Raw genomic sequence first — 18,081 nt, 5'->3', positions numbered from 1 at the left:
GCCCCCGGCCCCGCCCCCGCCGCCGCTGCCCCGCAGCTGTGGGCCTCGTTGAGGTGGTCCGCCCTGAAACGTCGGGAAGCCATATGGCGGCTCTCCTCTGTCGTACTCGAATGCGAAAGGGGGTGGCCCAGGCCCTGGGGGCCCCGGTGGGCCTCTGAAGGGTGGGCCGTGGGGTGGCGGGAAGCCAGGTCCCTGGGGCGGTTCCCCAGGACCGCGCCGCCCTGGGCCGTTGCCGCCATAAGGCGGAGGCCTGCTGAAGGACCAGGGGTCCATATGAACGGCCTGGGGCAGCAGTATGTTGACTAAAACACGCTAAGTCAGGCGGCGCGCAGCCACCAGTGTGCCCCTGCACGAGGCTATAGGAGCAGCGAGTTTGCTGCAGGGTGTGCAGGCTGACGCGTCTCCCCCTGCGCCGTTCGGCCGCACCAGGCGGAGCCCCGCGCCGGCCACCAAGCACAGCTAATAGTGTCTCAGCAAATTCTAAATAAAATCTGACTTGCCGAGTTCAGTTCGGGCCGATGCCCGACGCGTGTCACCATCGATATTTTGATGTAGAAGAGTGTTCTGATCTGGGGCAAGCGCAGGAGTCAGGGACCTCGAGAACACTCAAAATCGGGTTGGCCAGGTTGCTGGCCAGCACCCCGCCGAGCGGTGCAGCAAAAGGTAACACCGCGATCTGACGTCGCATTGCATGCGTTTGCTATGGGAGGAAAAGCCTTCTAGCAGCTGCTTTGCAGCACAGAGACGTGTTGAGGCCGCGCGCTGCCGTCTGGGTCTTCGCCAGTGTTTGACTGCTGTGCCCATGCCGGCCGCCAATGAATTTGTGCCACAACCCGTGCGGCAGCCATTCAGCCCAAGCAGGCCAGGTCGTGGGTACCATAATAAGTGATCAAGGCACATAATCAGCTCTAATGCAGTGCATGAAAGGGCGGGTGCTGCGTGTGGGGAGTCAGCGCAAGTCTGATCATCTTACATTGACATACCGGTATGGGTAAGCTGCAAGGTGGCTGTTGGGAGAGAAGACCTTGATTAATAAGACATTCAGGAATCTGGTGCTGCAGGCATACAATCGAGGGTCGCGCCATAGCCCCTGGGCAAAACTCCGGTGTGCGTGAAGGATTCGTCGCTTTGTATTGATTGAACCGCTTTGTGCCGCAATGCCAGCATCCTTCAAAGCGGCTTTTTCAGGCGCCAATGCATTGACTCCTTTCAGGGACGCAAATTCCGCGACAGCCAGGGGGCATCGGTCAAGCTTGGGTCAATCCAATCCCACACTTCCTGCTGTGTTTCCTCCCTCTGATGTGCAGAGCACCGATCCGCGGCATATCATAACACTCAACTTCAGGTTTCTGGCTTGATTACAACACACATCTGTCATTCACGAGCGTGCTGCGAACAATACATCACGCTGCCCTTCCTTGGCGATCTGATCACCGCCCCCTGGCTGTATATATAGAACTCGAACCATTCCAAACGCCGGACATCACGATACGTCGGTCTCCGCGGCTTGGAACGCAGTACGCGCGCAAAGACTTACCAAGGCTCTTACGCACTCATATACCCTGCTGTTACTCACCTGTAATCTCTTAGCAATATCTCGGCGCTGTTGGTGCGCGCCAGCCGTTGCGCGATGGATGCGGAGGACGCGGCGGACATGCTGCTGCGCGCGGGGTCGTGCGGACTTGCTCGGTGGATGCCGCAGAGGACTTACACATTTGAGCAGCTGGCCAAGGCCACTCAGGTATTTTTCAAAGCGATCGGTCGCGGCACAAATCGCCTGCAACGTGCGCAGGTGCTTGTGCTTCCGTGTCGTGAGCGGCCCGCTGACCCAAATGTGCGCTTGGGCCATGTCGCGACCCCCACCTCTCAGGACTTCTCTGCAGCAAACAAGATTGCAGAGGGCACCAGAGGTCCCCTGTTCAAGGGACGGCTCGACGGCCTGCCAGTGGCAGTGAAGTACTTATCAAACCCCAGAAGCAGCAGCAGCGGGGGCAGCACAGCCGATGGCAGCGGCAGCGCCGGTGGCTCTGGCAGCAGCAGCAGCGGCAGCACAGGGCTGCTCAGTCGCTTGGGAGGCCCCCGCCGCTTCAAGCGCACTGTCCAGGCACTGGGGGCGGCACACCATCCGCATGTGGTGACGCTGCTGGGGAGCTGCCCAGAACACGCCATGCTGGTTTGGGAATTTATGGAGGGCGGCAGCCTTGAGGGGCGGCTGTTCAGCAGCTCGCCGCGGCCGCCCCTGACCTGGCAGGTGAGAGTGGTGGGCTGCACAAGGGCTGCTCTGCTTTGACAAACTCAATTGGGTGGTTGGCAGGAGGTGCTTCTGCTCGGCTGCATTTTTTACTTCTACATGCTGATGCTGGTGCTGGTGGTGGTGATGGCGCTGGCGCTGGCGCTACCGCCGCCCGCGGCACTGAATGTGCTTCACACAATCACCACACACACTTTTTGGCAAACTCGGCTTGCGACAGGAGCGGGTGCGCCTGTGCTTTGAGGTGGCGGCGGCGCTCACCCACCTGCACTCCAGCGAGCCCCCAATGGTGCATGGTGCCGTGATGCCCAGGTGACTCCATCCTGCACGCCAACATAGGCCCATCGCTACCGACCACCTGCCGCCGTGCATCCCGCAGACCTCAAGGCAGTTTGTCGATTGCTTGCCATGCAGAATCAACAACTTGCTTGACACACATGCACGTGCACGCGTGCACATTTCCTCCACAATTTCACCATTTTTGCCGCCAACTTTCACTGCCCATGCAGCAATGTTCTCCTGGATGCCCACATGAGGGCCAAGCTCAGCGTTGACCTTGCGACAGTGTCAGAGGCAGCCGCCAAGCTGCTGTGCGGGTGCGAGCTGCCGCCCCAGTTCGAGGTGCGCGCAGGATGCGTTGCTCGTGTGGCGCCACTTCGCACCAATCCTGCTGGCTGCTGGGCGTTCGTGGCGTTCAGCTGCACATACCCTCCATTGCCTATTCGGTATGGTGACGGCGCGGCGCACGGTGCATGAGCGGTCTTCGACCGCATCTTCCATACCCTATGTCAACTGCATTTTGCAGGACCCTGATACGGACAGCACCGGCTGCATGTCGCACCAGACTGACACATACCAGCTGGGCGTCACCATGCTGCAGCTGCTGACGCGCCGACACGACCCAGGCCTCTGCGCTGCAGCCGAGGCGGCCGTTGCAGCAGCAAACACTGGCGACGGCGCGTCCTTTGCCGCCTTGCTCGACGCATCGGCGGGCGCGTGGCCGCAGGAGCACGCGCTGATGTTTGCGCGCCTCGCGCTGCGGTGCGCAGAGCCGCGGCGGGCTGTGCGGCCGCCTTTGGCGGATGACGTTCTCATGCAGCTCTTTGAGCTGGTGACAGCAGGAGCGGAGCCGCCAGTGGCGGCGGCAGGCGGTGGACCTGGGGCGGCGGAGGCAACAGAACCCCCCTCGCCAGCGGCGCGGCACGAGCCGTCAGACGATGGAGGGCGGATGCGGGAGAGCAGCGACTCTGTGGTGGGGGACTTGTTTGTTTGCCCCATCACCCAGGAGGTCATGGCAGACCCTGTCGTCGCAGGTGGGCTAAGGAGACTTGTTTTGCTTTGCAGCACATTGCAGCACACAGCAACACACCTCACCACGCTGCAACACACTTGAGCAGAATGAGCGGCGCTGATTCCATGTGGTTGTCTCGCACACAGGCTTCCTGCATGCATCGCATTTGCACACGTCCTGAAAGCGCAGGGTGCTTGCAGTGCTCTGCTGACACAAGATCACCCAGCGCACATCGCTGTAGCTGGTGGCCGCCGCCGCGCGTGAGCACCCCCATCCTGCGTTGATGCTAAGTGCGCTGCGCCTACGCGCGTCTTCTCGCAGCCGATGGCTGTACGTACGAGCGGGCCGCCATCCAGCGGTGGCTGGGTGCCCACAATACCAGCCCCATGACCAACCTCCCCCTCGACAGCCACACGTGAGCGTGCGCCATTTTCTTGCCCGGTGATGCGTGTTGGTTGGAGCTTGACCCACAAATCTTTTTGCGTGCATTTACATACCTGCAAGCCATCAGGGCAACCAACATCTACGTTGACTGCAACCTGCACGCCACATAAGCAAGAGCTGTCAAACCCCCTGTGCCCTCACCCACCTCTTGACCCACACGCAGCCTGGTGCCAAACCTGAACCTGCGGTCTGCCATCAACGAATGGCTCGTGCGCACCGGCGGCCGCCGCCTCGTGTGCCCAAGCGTGCGGCGGCCCAGCCCCGGGAGCTCTGCCTCGTCATCGTCACAGGTGGGCTGAAACAACAGGGCATAGTGTGTGGCGAGAGCGCGCCAGGGCGCCATGGTTTTGCGGCAACGTGTTTGTTGAGGGCAGGCGTCGTTCAGCAGTGAAGAGAAAACACGGGGGTGTAAGTCTAAGTACACATGCGTGTGTGTTCATGCATGCATGTTCGTTTGCGTGGGCGTGGGAACAAATAAGTACAGTATGTTGTTTCAGCAGTGCAGCTGTATCTTGGACTTGAACCTCCCAACATTTGCAGGAGGTGCCCGCAGCGCGGCCGATGGAATGGGAGGGGTCAGCCACCAGCCTGCTCGCTGGCGCCACGTCCAGGGCGTTACCAGGAAACCAGCTGGTGAGTGTGCGAGGTTTATCTGCAGCCCTGGCACGCGGCACCGCTGAGTACACCAAGCCGTTGGAGGTTGCGGATGCTGGGGCCAGGAAGGGTGGTTCATTTTGTGTAATCGAGCCACACGTCCCCATCCTTGCGTGCACACCAAGCCAATCACCCCCCACACACACACACACAATTATTCCGTTGCTTATGCAGTCACCCACGCACACACTCACGAACACTCACACTGACACACGTTGACTCGCAAACACGCACAAACCCCATCCCTGCGCATCCGCAGGACGCCGAACTCAGGGCCGCCTGCGCGCGCGGGGACGCCCACCACGTGGCGGAGCTGCTGGCCAGCGGGGCGAGCGCCGTCACCGCCGACGCGCGCGACGGCCACACGGCCCTCCACTGCGCGGCGCAGGGGGGCTCGCTGGCAGCCGTGGAGCTGCTGCTTGGCTGCGGCGCGCAGGTGAGTGAGGGTTGGCAGGCCGACGGGGAGCTCAAGCCCCAATTCCATTGTCAGGAGGCAGTAAAGTTGTGTCAGTGCAGTGCCACGCTGGACCCAGCGGTCAGCATCACTTGTGTGCACTTTCATCCACGTGTGATCCAGAGCTCTGAGGCAGCGCCCCTGCGGCTGCCGGCCTGTGGGTGTGCTGCTATGCAGGTCGACGCAGTCGCGCGCGACGGCTTCACGACCCCGCTGTTGCTGGCCTGCATGGGTGGCCACCAAGAGGTGGTTCTGCGCCTGCTGTCGCGCCGCGCGTCCACCAGCGGCGCCGTGGCAGGCGCGTGGAGCCCGCTGCACGCGGCCGCGGCCTGCAACCGCGAGAAGGTGATGTGGGCATAGGGTGGGGCTGGGGGCACGTGGCGATCCCCGGCACGCTGATGCTCCCTTTGCACCCAGGTCCCATGGCCCCAAGGCACGCCTGTGTTTGAGTTCGCGGCGCTCGAAGCGTGCGGAAGTAGCGGTGTGATACCGAGGCGCTGATGCAGCCTGTTTTGCCCCCGACCCAACACATTGTCTTCAAGCTTACAACGTACGCACTGGCGTACAACACCCTTCGCCTTCCCTTGCCACTCACAGGTGGTGGAGATCCTGCTGCACTTTGGCGCAGACGTCGCCGCGGTCGACGCGAGGAGCGGCCAGACGGCCGAAGACGCGGCGTTGAGGCGGGGCCACCGCAGGGTCGCAGGGCTGCTCGCGTACACGCGCGGGGCAGGGCGGTGGTGACCGGGGAGCCCCTCGCTTTCAGCTCAAACGTGGCGAGGCCGGCTCGTGCTGGCTTGGTCGCCAGCGGCCTGGGTCGCGATGTGATGGCGGCTGGGCGGCGAAGTGCGCTGCAAGTGTGACTTTCAACATCGCAGCTGATGTGACTTTGGGATGTTGTGTGCACGCAGGAGCGCCCTGCTGCGTTAGTGCACTTGCGGTGCTTGCAGACGGCCGTCTCGGGCTGGAGCGGTCCCTGTCTTCATTAGTATTTCGCAGCGTGCCCCTGCCGTCTACTGACCTACACAGATCAGAAACCGCCGCCTGCGGTGTCCACCTTGCCTACTTCCGCCACATCATCAAGGCACGCCCTGCAAAGCGCACGCGCCCCGCGTGGGATGCTGTGTCACAGCCGGTGGTGACGCAGCGCCGGTGTCGAGCGCAAGGGGCGACTGGCGTCCCTCGGCACACATGGACTGGGGGCTTTCACAGTAGAGTGGTTTACTTGCAGCTTCGCTTGCAGAGAACGATGGGCGCGTGACACAGCATCCTACTTGCCCTCGCCTGGTGATTTGACTCGACTCATCGGTGCGCCTGAAATGGCTTGACATTGACTAACTTGACTGGTCGAATCTGGGCCAGACTGCGAAGGGTCTGGGACATTGGATTTGCAACCTCAAGCAAGCATGCAGCTCCTTTTCTCATTCGTTCAGATGCGCCGCACAACGGACGCAAGCGTGTTTCACGGACGGGGCCTTGAGGCCTGGGCCCAATCGGCCGGCGCTCTGTATGCTGCTTGCATGCTGCAAGGTGTAAGCAATGGCCAACCTGGCAGTGCAGGGGGCGCAATGCCTGCCTATGAAGCCGCAGAGAAGCAGGATGGGGCTTGACGCGCTGCCTGCCCACCAGTGCGGGAGATGCGCCGCAACTGCCAACCACCTCAGCCGGCGCCTCCCGCACCAAACGCCCATCCAGCGGCCACCGCGGCGGTCAGGGGCACCGTAATGTTGTCGACCTCCTTGACAGGCAGCGACTCAACCAGCGCCGCCGCGGCCGCGCAGAGGGCGCAGCCGGAGGAGAGCTGCGCCGCTGACAGGTGCCCCACCCCTAAGGGTAAGCCGAAGGCCCGCAAGTACATGATGATGCCCAGGCTGGCCGCCCAGCTGCCGACCAGGCAGGCAAAGCTTCCGGCCCAGGTCTGCATATATAGTGTATGCCAAGACGAGAGTCTTGGCTGGGGTATGTGTGATCAGGACATTGCAAAAGCCCGTGGGTGTGGTGTGTGTCGATGTGTCAATGGCTCTGTGCAGGACAAATTCAGTCATCCTGTGTGCTGCCACGGCGGTCTAAGCGCAGGCTGTTGGCTCCCAAAGAACATGCATACCCACCGCCCCGCGCTCTGGCGCACCTTCCCGCGGCTCCACGGCAGCGGCCCCAGGGCGCCGACCCCAAACCGCCGCCCCGCCACATCAGCAAGGCCGTCCCCCGCGCACAGGGCTGCGAGCGCCACGGCCGCTGCGGGGCCGGATGTGAAGCATGCAAGCGCAGCCAGCGTGTGCGCGGCACCATACAGCGCAGGGCCTGCCAGCAGCTCCCGACGGTCCCCTGCCCTCTGCGCGCATGGCGGCAGGACTGGGACTCAGTAATTTGAGTCGTAGGAAAGATTGACAGGGGGTGTATGCTGCGGGCTCACAAGCGCATGCATGGTCTCTTGCACGAAATGTGTCATGGATACGCAGCAAGCGCTTGTGGCATGCATGCGCGACAAGGGCATGCATGTGAGATCTGTTTGGCACCACATGCCCCCACCGTGGCCGACGCCACGAGCTGTGGGTCTGCCAGGGCGCCCGACCCAACGGCCAGGAAACGCAGCGTCATCGCTCCAGGCACCGCGGCCGCCCAGTAGCTTGCAGAAGGGGCCGGTCCGAACATGGGCCACGTCGCCATGAACACGAGGCCCGTGGCTTTTGGGAGTACAGTATGCCAGGTTGCGGAAGGACATTGCATCGTTGGCAGCACACTTGGAACGCCAAAGCAAGCTATGATAGCAGCAACTGGCGCATGCGCTCGTCTGCAACGAGCAGTTACACGTGCCACGGGGGGCGCATGCTTGGTTCCACCCACCTGTGTGCATCAGCTTGCGCGCGGCGAGGCTGCCCAGTGCACCCGCGCGGCGCAGGCCCTGGACGCACTCGACCACGCCCACCGCGATGGCCAGTGCCGCGAGCATGGCAACGGGCCCTTGCCATGCGGTGGCCTGCTCAACACTCATCGAATGGCTGGGCGCAGGCCTCCCAGATTTTACTGGCGGTTGCGTCCCGCCGTCTCCACGTGCGTCACCAAGCTGGACCCGGTGTTGCCCCAACAAGAATGCAAGCAACCTCAGAGCTGCTACTGGCCAATCCTCCCACAAAATTTAGCTTCATGCGGCTCAGGTTGACCTGTTCACAAGACAATCCGGCACAGACTGCCTCAGATCAAACCGCAGCTCAAGCGTAACGGTATCATACTGTGTCATACATTGATCAAAAAATCGATTGCTATACATAGATCTTGCAAGCTTTGCAAAGCGCAGCTCAGATCCTGATTGTTGGATTGGACTCAGGCAGATCTATCTTATCTTTCGCCAGCAGGTGTTTTTCTCAAAGTTTTGCCTGCACGTCCAACAAACCGGTGTCTTCAGCAAGTCAGCGGTGGTGGCTGGAGGGTCGTTTGCCGTGGCGCGTAGCGACGCTTGCTGTGCTGCACAGCACTTGCTGCCGCTGCTGCTCGTTGCTGCCCGTGGGGGGGCCTTGCCGTGCCTGCATCTGCTGCGGGCCGGCGGCTTCAATACAAGAGGCATATCAAGCGGATGGCGGACTACTACCAAGCGGCACCGGTGAGTGGTACCGCACCATCTCCAGACTGTCCGCGTTGCCCGCGTGTCCAGCTGCGCTGCAGCATGCCGCCTGCAGCTACCTCCTTTACCGCCGCCACCGCTGCCCTGGCCGCTGCTGCGGCGCTGCAGACCGCTACACGGCTACGCAACACGGAATATGTATACCCTGTGGTTATAGGCACCATCGCATTCGCCCTGGGCAAAAAGGTGCGCACTGCCAACACCTGGCCCAGCTGGTGCCCGCCGCCGCCTGGGCGCCGCCGTTGGTGCCGCTGTAGCTGCAGGAGCAGCAGCTGCTGCTGCCGTTGGTGGTGGTGATGGTGCTAGGGTAGGTTGGCCGGGGGACCCGCTGCGGGAGCAGCAACGGAGCATTGGATGCATCGCCGCTGTTCGCACCCTCCGACCCCTCCCAACGCTCCGTCCCGCCATGCACCATGTCATGACGCCGCGTGGCGGCCCCAGGCGACCGACACAGCCACCCACCGGTGGACAGCCTACGTGCGGGGCGCCAATAACGAGGACCTGTCTCCGCTCATACAAAAGGTGGCCACCCCTGAGTAGGCCATGTGCTCACGCCCTGGGCGATATCTGCTCGCACCAACCCAACCCAAGCATTGCTTTCAATGCGCACCAAGCCGCTGCTGCCCCCGGACCTGGCGCTCTGACTACCAATTCGACGCGCTCCATGCCAGCGCTGAGCATGTAACCGCCGCCTCATGTCCCGACGCCGCTCACTGCGCGCCCCCTCCCAATCGCCACCGTGCAACAACAGGTGACGTTCAACCTTCACGCGTCCTTCAACAACCCGCAGCGCATCATCCATGCGCCGCCCTTTGAGCTGACAGAGGAGGGCTGGGGCGAGTTTGAGATGAGCATCGTGGTGGGTGCCTGGGCTGCGCCCACGGGGGCTGGGCGGGGGCTTTGGTCTGCATGCAAGGCGGGCGGCCAGCGTCAGGCAGGAGCGGCTCGCGAGGAGCAGCAGCAAGCATGCCTGGTGTTGAAGCAGTGGCCGACAGCCCCGTCGTTCTGCGGTGAACCCTTGAGTTCGTGCATCCCTCCTGCGCCCCGCTCATGCACTATCCTCCCCTCCAACTGGACTGATTTCGCCCCTGTCACGTCCGCCCTCCCGGCCCCTTGCGCGTGCACCCCCGACCGGCCAGCTGCACTTCCAGCCTGACGCCCAGGAGGGCCCCATTGAGGTGTTCCACCACCTGCGGCTGTACGAGGAGGGGGAGCCGCAGGGCCTGCCGCTGCCCGCAAACAAGAAGCCCGTCATCAGCGTGAGCGCGGGGCGGCTAAGGGGAGGGGGGTAAAGAAGTGGAGGGGGAGGCAGACGGCACTGAGGGTGGCGGCGCGCTCGGGCGAGTGCTCAGGGCGGGGCTGTGGCCTTGCTTGGGGGGCCACGAAGCAAGCGCGGGCGCACGGGCATTGCTGTCACTGTCTCCTCAGGACTGGTGTAGCGGACCCGGCTAGGCTGCCGCGTTGGCAGTCCTTGTTGTCTCGTTTTGTCTCTCACACCACTCGTCAATGCGCTCGCTGACGCCCCCTCCCAATCGCCGCCCCCCTTCAGGAGCAATATGAGGAGTTGGTCTTCAGTGAGCCTCATGAGGCCTTCTACCGGCGCCTCATGTCCACACCGCAGAGGGCGCTGCAGGCAAGGGTTTGGGGAAACGGGCCGCCGGGGTTTGTGTGGCCGTCTGCGGCCTTGCAACTGCGACACGTGCTTAGCGTGCTCGGTCGCAGAGCATCGCTCAGCCACACCCAGTGGGGCACGGCCAGCGTGCGGCATATACCGCTGCGCGCAGCTGTGTGCGCACCGGCCCAACCACGCGCGTGCAAACAATATGATGTCATCACTCCTTCCCAGGTGCCGAGCATAATCGGACCCCATGCGGGGCGGCCGGAGAACGAAGCGGCTGAGCTGCAGCTCATAAATGAGGTGAGTGGCTGATGGTGTCAGCCGAGGCAGCGGGGGGCCCTTAAGCTGGGGGCTCGGGGGAAAGCAGGTGTTGGCCCGAGCAGACCAAATTCCGTGACCCTGCTTGCTGGGCAGATGGCGTTGCGTCTGCTGAGCAGTCGTGGCAGTCAACGCGTTTGGCCGCAAAATGTGTGTGTGTGTGTGTGTGTGTGTGTCTGACCTTGCCCCAACCCCTTTGCCCTTGCTGTCGCCGCTGCCCGGCACCCCAGGCGCGCCAGCGGGTAGCCCAGGCAGTGGCCACGGTCAAGAACGCCGCGGCCATCGAGCAGCAGGCCGCACAGCAGGCCGCGCAGGCGGCGGCGGCGGCAGCGGCAGCGGCGGCCCAGGGGGTCATAACGCATGGGCAGCCCATGGGGATGTGAGGTGGCCCGCTGCCCTGCAGCTTGGCTGGCCAACCGCGCCTCCTCTTCAACGGCTGCGGTGCGGCCACACGTGCGCGCATCATGTGCAGCGCACTGCGGGCAGGCGGCCGCTGCTCATTGTGGTGTTGCGTTCTACGAGGCTACGTGGCACTACTGCCGACACTTCTCTGATTCGTTTGGCTCGTGCACCTCCAGCAGTGCTCCATGCATAAGTAGGCTGCGGCCCCCCTTTCGAGGCATGTGGGGACAAGTCCCAGCCCCAGGGTATTGCCAGTATTACACGCCCTTGAGGACGCCCTGGCGCCGGATGCGGCCGTAGAGCAGCGTCACCATTAGCCCTCCGGCCGCGGCCGTCCCCACCTGCCACGCCGGCGTCGCAAATGCCTGCGGTCAAGGGGTGCCACAGGCAGCGGGCGCACCCGTCCTGCGTTTTAATTAGGTGTGATTGAGCGTGGGTACGGGACGACGGCGCATCGCTCTGCGCACCCATCGATGGCTGTGTTTTTGAATGGCTGCTGGCGGCAGCGTGCACCCCACCCCTCCCATCGCTTTCGCTTCGTACCTTGTAAACGGCTTTGTGGGGCAGGGCGATCTCAATAGTTACGAGAGATAGCCCCCATGTCAAAGCGCCGAGCTATGGAGGGTGCGGCGCCGCACAAGGTCAGTCGATGTGAAAGAGCAGGCGGGTGTTGCTGACATGTCAATCCAGAGTACTTGTACCCCAAACGACGACAACAGCTGCTCCATGTTGGCGCCCGCCGCCGCCCCATCGCTGAGCCACCCACCACTCTGTGCGCCTTCTTTAGTCGCGAGTGCCACTGCTCTGGGAACCGCTGGAGGAGGCCCAGCTTGCGGAAGGAGATCGCCCCCAGCAGCGGCGACAGGCCAGTCAAGACGAGCGTCAGCAGCCCCAGCTGCGATGCAGAAGAGCGAGAAGGTCCGATTGTACGGGGCTCAGGAGGTGGCCTGTGGTGGTGCGAGGCATCTGTGTGCGGCGTTCGAAAGCGCGACGCTTCAACCTGCACGCGGCCGGGAGCTGGTGGCAAGGCGCGCCACGACCTGGATCGGGCCCGGGCTCTATCTCGCCGCTAACCACCAGCGGCGCGCCGGCCGGCGCTCCCCCCCCCCCACCTTTCCGTGGAGCGTCTTGAAGTGGGCCTTGTGGTTCAGGTTCTTGTTGTGGATGATGACGCCCGCACCGATGGCTATCAGGACGACAGCGCGCAGCTGCGAACGCAAAGCGCAGCGCAGCCGCGCCGGTTGGTGGATGTGATTGTTGCCCACTGGGCAGCGCTGCTGTTGTTGCGCGCCTTCTAGGGGATTGGCAGAGCCACCAGCCGACCGTTGCACGCCGTCGCACAGCACGACACCGGCGGCCGCCCAGCAAGGCGTACACATGCACACAGCATGCCTGCAGAGAGGGCAGCCCTCAGCAGCTGGCAGGGGTGAGGGGGGCCTCAATGGGCAGAGGCGCACCTGCATTAGCGCATGCATGTCGAGGCCCCGCAGCCGCTCCTCCCCGGCCGTGGTGCGTATGGCCCACGCCGATATGAGGCCCTCCCCCATGAAAAAGAGGTACCCGATAGCCATGCAGAAAGGGTGCCTGAGCGCGGGTTGTGGCGGTGCGGGCGCGGCGCTGGTTGGGTGTGCACCAACCCAGGCAGCAGTCCAGGCACACATGGCACCCGCTTCACAGCCCGTCTCTGCCAAACCATACCAACGTGCTTTATACGTTTCCACGCACCATCCAAAGAGAGTGCCGTTGTATGAGCTGAATGCCAGCGACAGGGACAGGACGAATAGCAAGAAATGCAGCACGTTGGGCCACGCCGCGACGCGGCGTGCGCGCACGGCGACTGCTTCCAACATTGCGTCAGCTGGTTGGAACAGTGCAAGGAACGATCAAGCACTGGCACGTCTTCCGGCAATCGAGACGTTGCGCTGCTATGGACCGAAACTCCCCTGGCGGGATTCTGGCTCGTGCGGTCAGCGTCGACGATGCGGGCGCCAAAATCGGCGCCTCACGGCGAGCGCCGTACCGGGCCGTTCCGGCGGCCGGTGTGCCAACTGGCCCCTCAAAGCATCTCAGATTCCCGAGCCTTCGTTAGAGTGTATTGGCTGCAACTATAAGAGGGCGGTTCCAGTCTGGTAACCACCATGTGCGTGGTGATCTGGGGAATTTCCGAAGCAAAAGCAATAATACAACTAGGTCGCGATTCATATCCACATATTGCAGTCCGAAACCTGACTTGTCACCCGCTCACTGGCCTTGACACTGCCAATCCGCCTCTTGTGCCTTTGCCCTCCGTTTGCAAGCCTTTACCGAGTACCGTATGATGTGTGATGGTGACTGGTTTCACAGTACAGCTGGCCTGATACTGAGCTCGTCCCAGGCTGTTCACTAGTAGATCTGGCGCAGTGGTCGGTGTGGATGAGGGGCGTGCCGGACATGGTGCCATAATAATACGGTATCTGTAGACACTCTAGGAGCAGCAGGACGCCATGGGTGAGCGGGGGGGGCGCACGCTCCCATTGCTCAGTGGTGTCGTCGGTTGGGCAACAGCAGGCGTCCTTTAGCGTGTGCAACTTGCGCAGGGAGTATAGATGTTGGCATATAGCACGGCAGGGACGCCGGCGGTGCTGGCAGCGAGTGCCGCTCCTCTACATCACAGCAGCACACCCCAACTCCTGCCGTGGCACGCCCCGAGCTGCCCAACGCCCGCCCTCCTCTCGCCGTCCCGGGCCCCTTGTGAACTCCAGGGATTCCCAAGTTCTACCGGTGGCTCTCTGAGCGCTACCCGCTGCTTAACATGTCGGTGGCGGCGACAGAGGCGCCGCCAGAGATCGACAACCTTTACTTGGATATGAATGGCATCATCCACAACTGCACGCACGCCAATGACCCCAATCTGAAGCTGACGGAGACGGAGATGGTGGTGCGCATATTCACATACCTGGACAAGCTGATTCAGATTATCAAACCGCAGAAGCTGGTGTTCATGGCCATCGACGGTGCGGGCCCTCTTGTGGGGTGTGACAGCCCACTCAGCTGCGTGCTGCGGGCAGGGCACCGCATGCCGGTTCTTGCTACCGCTTGGCTGGCGTCCTGAGGGCACATATCAGCAGCTGCACATGCGCATTTGCAGCTATCCGCTCCTCCGGGACAGGGCAGCACGCCGCCTCGCGCCTCGTCACTGTGTCGACACCCGCGCAACGCTGCGCAGGCGTCGCCCCTCGGGCCAAAATGAACCAGCAGCGGGCTCGGCGCTTCAAGTCGGCCAAGGAGCGGGAGGCGGTGAGCTGCGTGGCCCTCCAGGGGCGGCTGGGGGCTGTTGCGGGCAGTTTTCCACGCCGCATTTGATGTTCGCGGTGCTAGTGCAGCCGCTACAGTGGGAGCCTGCGAAATGCGCGGGCGGTGGCGGTCGCAGCAGCACTAGCGATGGCATCGGCGGCCGCAGCAGACGCTTGCCATGTCAGCAGCGCTTTTTTTGATGCGCGTTGCCCCCAAGCACTCGAGAGGGGCAGTAGTTTGCGGCACGGAGCCCGCACCACGCCCTGGTGAGCGGATGCTCCCCGCAGCCGTGGGCACCCACCACCCCGCGCCCGCAAACCCTTGACAAACGCAGCGCGAGGCGGAGATCAAGGCGCGTGGCGAGGAGATTGATCCCGCCACCGCATTCGACTCCAACTGCATCACGCCGGGCACGCCCTTCATGGACCGGCTGGGGCGGCACCTGCGCTTCTTCGTGAGTCCCCAAGGCCGCACACATTGGGGAACGGCGCACTGCTAGGGCTGCTGCAGCGCACGTTCACCGCAAGCAATCCGGCGGCGGCCGGATTATCGCGCCTGCCTTCATCATTCCTGCTCCGCCTGCCGCTGCATATGTGCAGCGGCAGGCCCATGCACGCGCCGGACGAGCAAGTCATACGCACGTCTAACCTCATGCCTTGTGGCGCCGCCGATTGCGGCCGTTCTGTCCGCAGGTGCGCCGCAAGATGGCGGAGGACCCTGTGTGGCAGAAGCCCAACGTCATCTTCAGCGGTGGGCTGCGGGGCGCAGCGGGCGCTGAGGCGGCCAAGCTGAGGGGCCCCCTGCGCACATGGCCCGCCGCAACTCCGCATACGAGCGCCCAGCCTCGTTTTGCCGCTCACCCGTTCATGCGGCATCACACACACCTATCCCTTGTCAGGCACAAGCCGCACACGCACATATACAAGCACAAACACACACGCAACAACACACCCACACATGCACACACAAAAATTTGCACACACACAACCGCGCATGCACAGGCATGCATATGATCTCCGTATGCAACACCTTGTCGTGCGCAAACCCCTCTCCTGCTTCCCTCTTCCCTAGGCCACGAGGTCCCTGGAGAGGGGGAGCACAAGATCATGGAGTACATCAGGTGGCAGAAGCTGCAGCCGGGGTACCCCCCGAACCAGCGCCACTGCATGTACGGCCTGGACGCTGACCTCATCATGCTGTCACTGGTGACGCACGAGCCGCACTTCTGCCTGCTGCGAGAGGTGGGCGGCTTGAGTGTGGCTGTGGGCGTTGTGTTTGTGTGTGAGTGTATGTGTGTGTGTGTGTGTCTGTGTGTGTGTGAGCGAGAGCATTTGTGACAGGGTTGAGTGGGCACATCGGTGTCATTGTTGAGGTAAGAGACAAGCTTTAGCCTGCCGTGAAAGATTGTGCGCATGCAAAACGGCAGCTGTGGCTTGGAATTGTGTGACATGTGGATGTGTCCTGCACTCGTTTTCCGTTCTGTGCAGCTCAGCCCGCACAAAAGCACTCTACCGCTTGTGTGCATGCTGGCCAGGAGGGTGCGATGGCGAGTTGACCTGTGCCGTCCGTGTTGGCCCCACAAACCGGCCGAATGACCGCGCCCGCCGCCGCGCAGGTGGTGGCGTTCTCGGGGCGCTCCCGCGGCCAGCCGACGCGCGAGACGCTGGACAACCCCTGCGCTGAGAACTTCATCCTCTTCCAGATCGGGTGCGCCGCGGACTGCCCCGCGGACCCCCCCCGCGGACTGCCCCGCGCCGCGGCTGCAGCGGGGCCGTCGACGCCCTGTGCAGCTGTGCTCCCGTAAATCGCTTAGGGTTTGCGGCAGCTCCCAACAGGGCACTTCGGCCGTGCGTGATCACCCATATCATGGGCCTGCCATCCTGCGTCAAATGCTTTGATGGTGCCACTCCTCACCCCCAATCCCCCCGCAGCCTGCTGCGCGAGTACTTTGAGGTCGAGTTCGGCCTGGTGGGGCAGCTGCCCTGGGCCCCAGGCGGCTTGGTGGACGTGGAGCGCGTGGTGGACGACTTTGTGCTGTTCTGCATGCTGGTCGGGAACGACTTCCTGCCGGGTGCGGCGCGCGCGGCGCGCGCAAGGCACCCGGGCCGGGGCCGCGAAGGGTTGTGGGTTGTGGCTGGGGCAGACGGCTGTAGTGCCAGGGGCCGGAGTTAGTCGGCGGTGAAGTCGTCCCAGCCCACGGTGCCGATCAACGTTGAAGCGGCGCGTCCTGTGCAGGGAGTCGACGATGCTGGCCGATCGACTGCCAGGCTGGTTTGGCCGTGTGTTTTCTGGTTGATGCATGACTGGGCGCCTCGCGCTGGTGCCTTCGCCTCCTCCACCGCTCTCCACCCGCCCAGCCCTGCCCACCATGGACATCGCGGAGGGCGGCCTCAACAAGCTCATCACCATGTACAAGGACGCGCTGCCGCAGGTGAGTTTGACCGGGTCAACGCAGAAGTGGGGCGGGTGGTGGGCGAGCAAGAGGGCAGTGGTGCGGGCGGGCCCAATGGGTGGGAGTTGGTGCGTGGACCTGCACACACCTGGTGCCCCCAGCTGCCTTTTCACTCATGCACACACACGCACACACACACACTCTCTCTCTCTCCGACACACACACACACACACACACACACACACACACACACACACATGCATTACAACCTCCCAGCTGGGCGGCTACCTGACGGATGCGGGTGACCTGCACCACGGCCGCCTGGAGGTGCTGCTAAGGCAGCTGGCAGAGCTGGAGATGGCCACGCTGCAGGTGCGCGGGCCGTACAAACCGGTGGTGCAGGCAAGAGGTCCAATGCAAGAGGTTGTGGGTCTAATTCGGCGGCGCAGGCGGTGCGGGAGATGGGCCGTGGATGCGTCAGGGATGGGTCTAGGGCCCCGCCACGTGCAGCGGGACGTGGCGCAAGTGGCTGTTGTCGCGTGGCTGCGCCAGGGTGCATGGGTGGACCGCGGGGGGAGGGGAGGCGCTGCTGCATGCTTGGTTTGCCTTTCCTGGGCGCATCGGAGATCGCGCGCCGCGCGACGCTGATTTGCCTCGTGCCGACTGCACCTGTCACGCGCACAGGAGCGCGCGGAGGACACCGAGTGGTTTGAGAACAAGAAGCAGAAGCGCGGCGGCGGGCGCGGAGGAGGCGGCGGCGGCGGCAGCGGCACGGGCGCGAGCCTGGGTGGCTTTGGGAAGGTGCGGCCCGGCAAGCTCCCCTCCCCCAATCTCAGCTCTGTTTGCGTTGCGCGCTTCTTGGCAGGTGGTCCTTCGTGCAGTCCCATTCTTCTCCTCTTTTCGGCAGCAGCTTGCCTGTGGGCTGTGCACAATCTTTTATCACACACACACACACACACACACACTCACACACACATACGTGCATACTGACACGCACACACGCCTAAACCCCTCAGCTCCGCGACCCGGGCCTGGCGGCGCTGGAGGGCGGCCTGCTGGACCCCCTGGCCGGGGCGGCCCTGGAGGACGAGGAGGACGAGGAGGAGGCCAAGGCGCAGGTGGGCGCACGCAGGCGCCGCCGCCGGCCCCACCTCGCTCCACCCTGGAGCAAGGGGGTTGGCGAGCTTTTGCTGGGAGGGCGAGAAGTCCCAGCGGATGCGGCTCTGTCGTGAGCGCTGCTGGAGGCTGGCAGCGTCGAGGGCATCCGTGGCGGGGCCATGCGAGGCGACCGCCCTGTCTCGGCGCTCCGCAGCAACGCGCGCGCTCGTGGCCCCGCTGTGAGCACCGGCCGTCCCCCCGCCTTCC

At 63.5% G+C, this 18,081-nt stretch overlaps 5 protein-coding genes across 5 annotated transcripts; 3 read left to right on the top strand and 2 right to left on the bottom strand.

The window, feature by feature from the left end:
• Nucleotides 1–2,167: 2,167 nt before the first annotated feature.
• On the top strand, nt 2,168–5,454 carry MNEG_3087 (U-box domain-containing protein 33; the record flags this gene model as incomplete). The annotated part of the gene is made up of 8 exons (XM_014048436.1): nt 2,168–2,251; nt 2,472–2,563; nt 2,761–2,872; nt 3,057–3,292; nt 4,150–4,276; nt 4,527–4,619; nt 4,900–5,076; nt 5,272–5,454. The coding sequence occupies 8 exons, from the start codon at nt 2,168–2,170 to the stop codon at nt 5,452–5,454; spliced, it is 1,104 nt and encodes a 367-aa protein (XP_013903890.1).
• A 1,300-nt stretch (nt 5,455–6,754) lies between these two features.
• MNEG_3086 (hypothetical protein) lies at nt 6,755–8,044 on the bottom strand (the record flags this gene model as incomplete). The annotated part of the gene is made up of 3 exons (XM_014048435.1): nt 6,755–7,012; nt 7,223–7,329; nt 7,939–8,044. 3 exons carry the CDS (start codon nt 8,042–8,044, stop codon nt 6,755–6,757), a joined length of 471 nt encoding a protein of 156 aa, XP_013903889.1.
• Nucleotides 8,045–8,665: 621 nt separating this feature from the next.
• MNEG_3085 (putative Protein AF-9 like protein) lies at nt 8,666–11,032 on the top strand (the record flags this gene model as incomplete). Its single annotated transcript, XM_014048434.1, has 8 exons — nt 8,666–8,692; nt 8,822–8,899; nt 9,155–9,235; nt 9,465–9,572; nt 9,853–9,972; nt 10,263–10,352; nt 10,560–10,631; nt 10,880–11,032. 8 exons carry the CDS (start codon nt 8,666–8,668, stop codon nt 11,030–11,032), a joined length of 729 nt encoding a protein of 242 aa, XP_013903888.1.
• A 276-nt stretch (nt 11,033–11,308) lies between these two features.
• Nucleotides 11,309–12,901, bottom strand: MNEG_3084 (cytochrome; the record flags this gene model as incomplete). Its single annotated transcript, XM_014048433.1, has 5 exons — nt 11,309–11,416; nt 11,818–11,946; nt 12,164–12,259; nt 12,509–12,635; nt 12,777–12,901. 5 exons carry the CDS (start codon nt 12,899–12,901, stop codon nt 11,309–11,311), a joined length of 585 nt encoding a protein of 194 aa, XP_013903887.1.
• Nucleotides 12,902–13,534: 633 nt separating this feature from the next.
• MNEG_3083 (5'-3' exoribonuclease 1) lies at nt 13,535–17,834 on the top strand (the record flags this gene model as incomplete). Its single annotated transcript, XM_014048432.1, has 12 exons — nt 13,535–13,538; nt 13,793–14,044; nt 14,257–14,327; nt 14,659–14,778; nt 15,017–15,074; nt 15,396–15,565; nt 15,940–16,031; nt 16,256–16,395; nt 16,682–16,755; nt 16,993–17,088; nt 17,401–17,517; nt 17,733–17,834. Coding segments are annotated over 12 exons (1,296 nt in total), but the record flags the coding sequence as incomplete, so codon positions are not given.
• Nucleotides 17,835–18,081: the final 247 nt, after the last annotated feature.

The sequence above is a fragment of the Monoraphidium neglectum genome (assembly GCF_000611645.1).
Source record: "Monoraphidium neglectum strain SAG 48.87 unplaced genomic scaffold scaffold00374, whole genome shotgun sequence".
Lineage (NCBI taxonomy): Eukaryota > Viridiplantae > Chlorophyta > Chlorophyceae > Sphaeropleales > Selenastraceae > Monoraphidium > Monoraphidium neglectum.
Note: the sequence above shows the minus strand (reverse complement) of the source record. Positions and strands in the feature narration are given on the sequence as shown.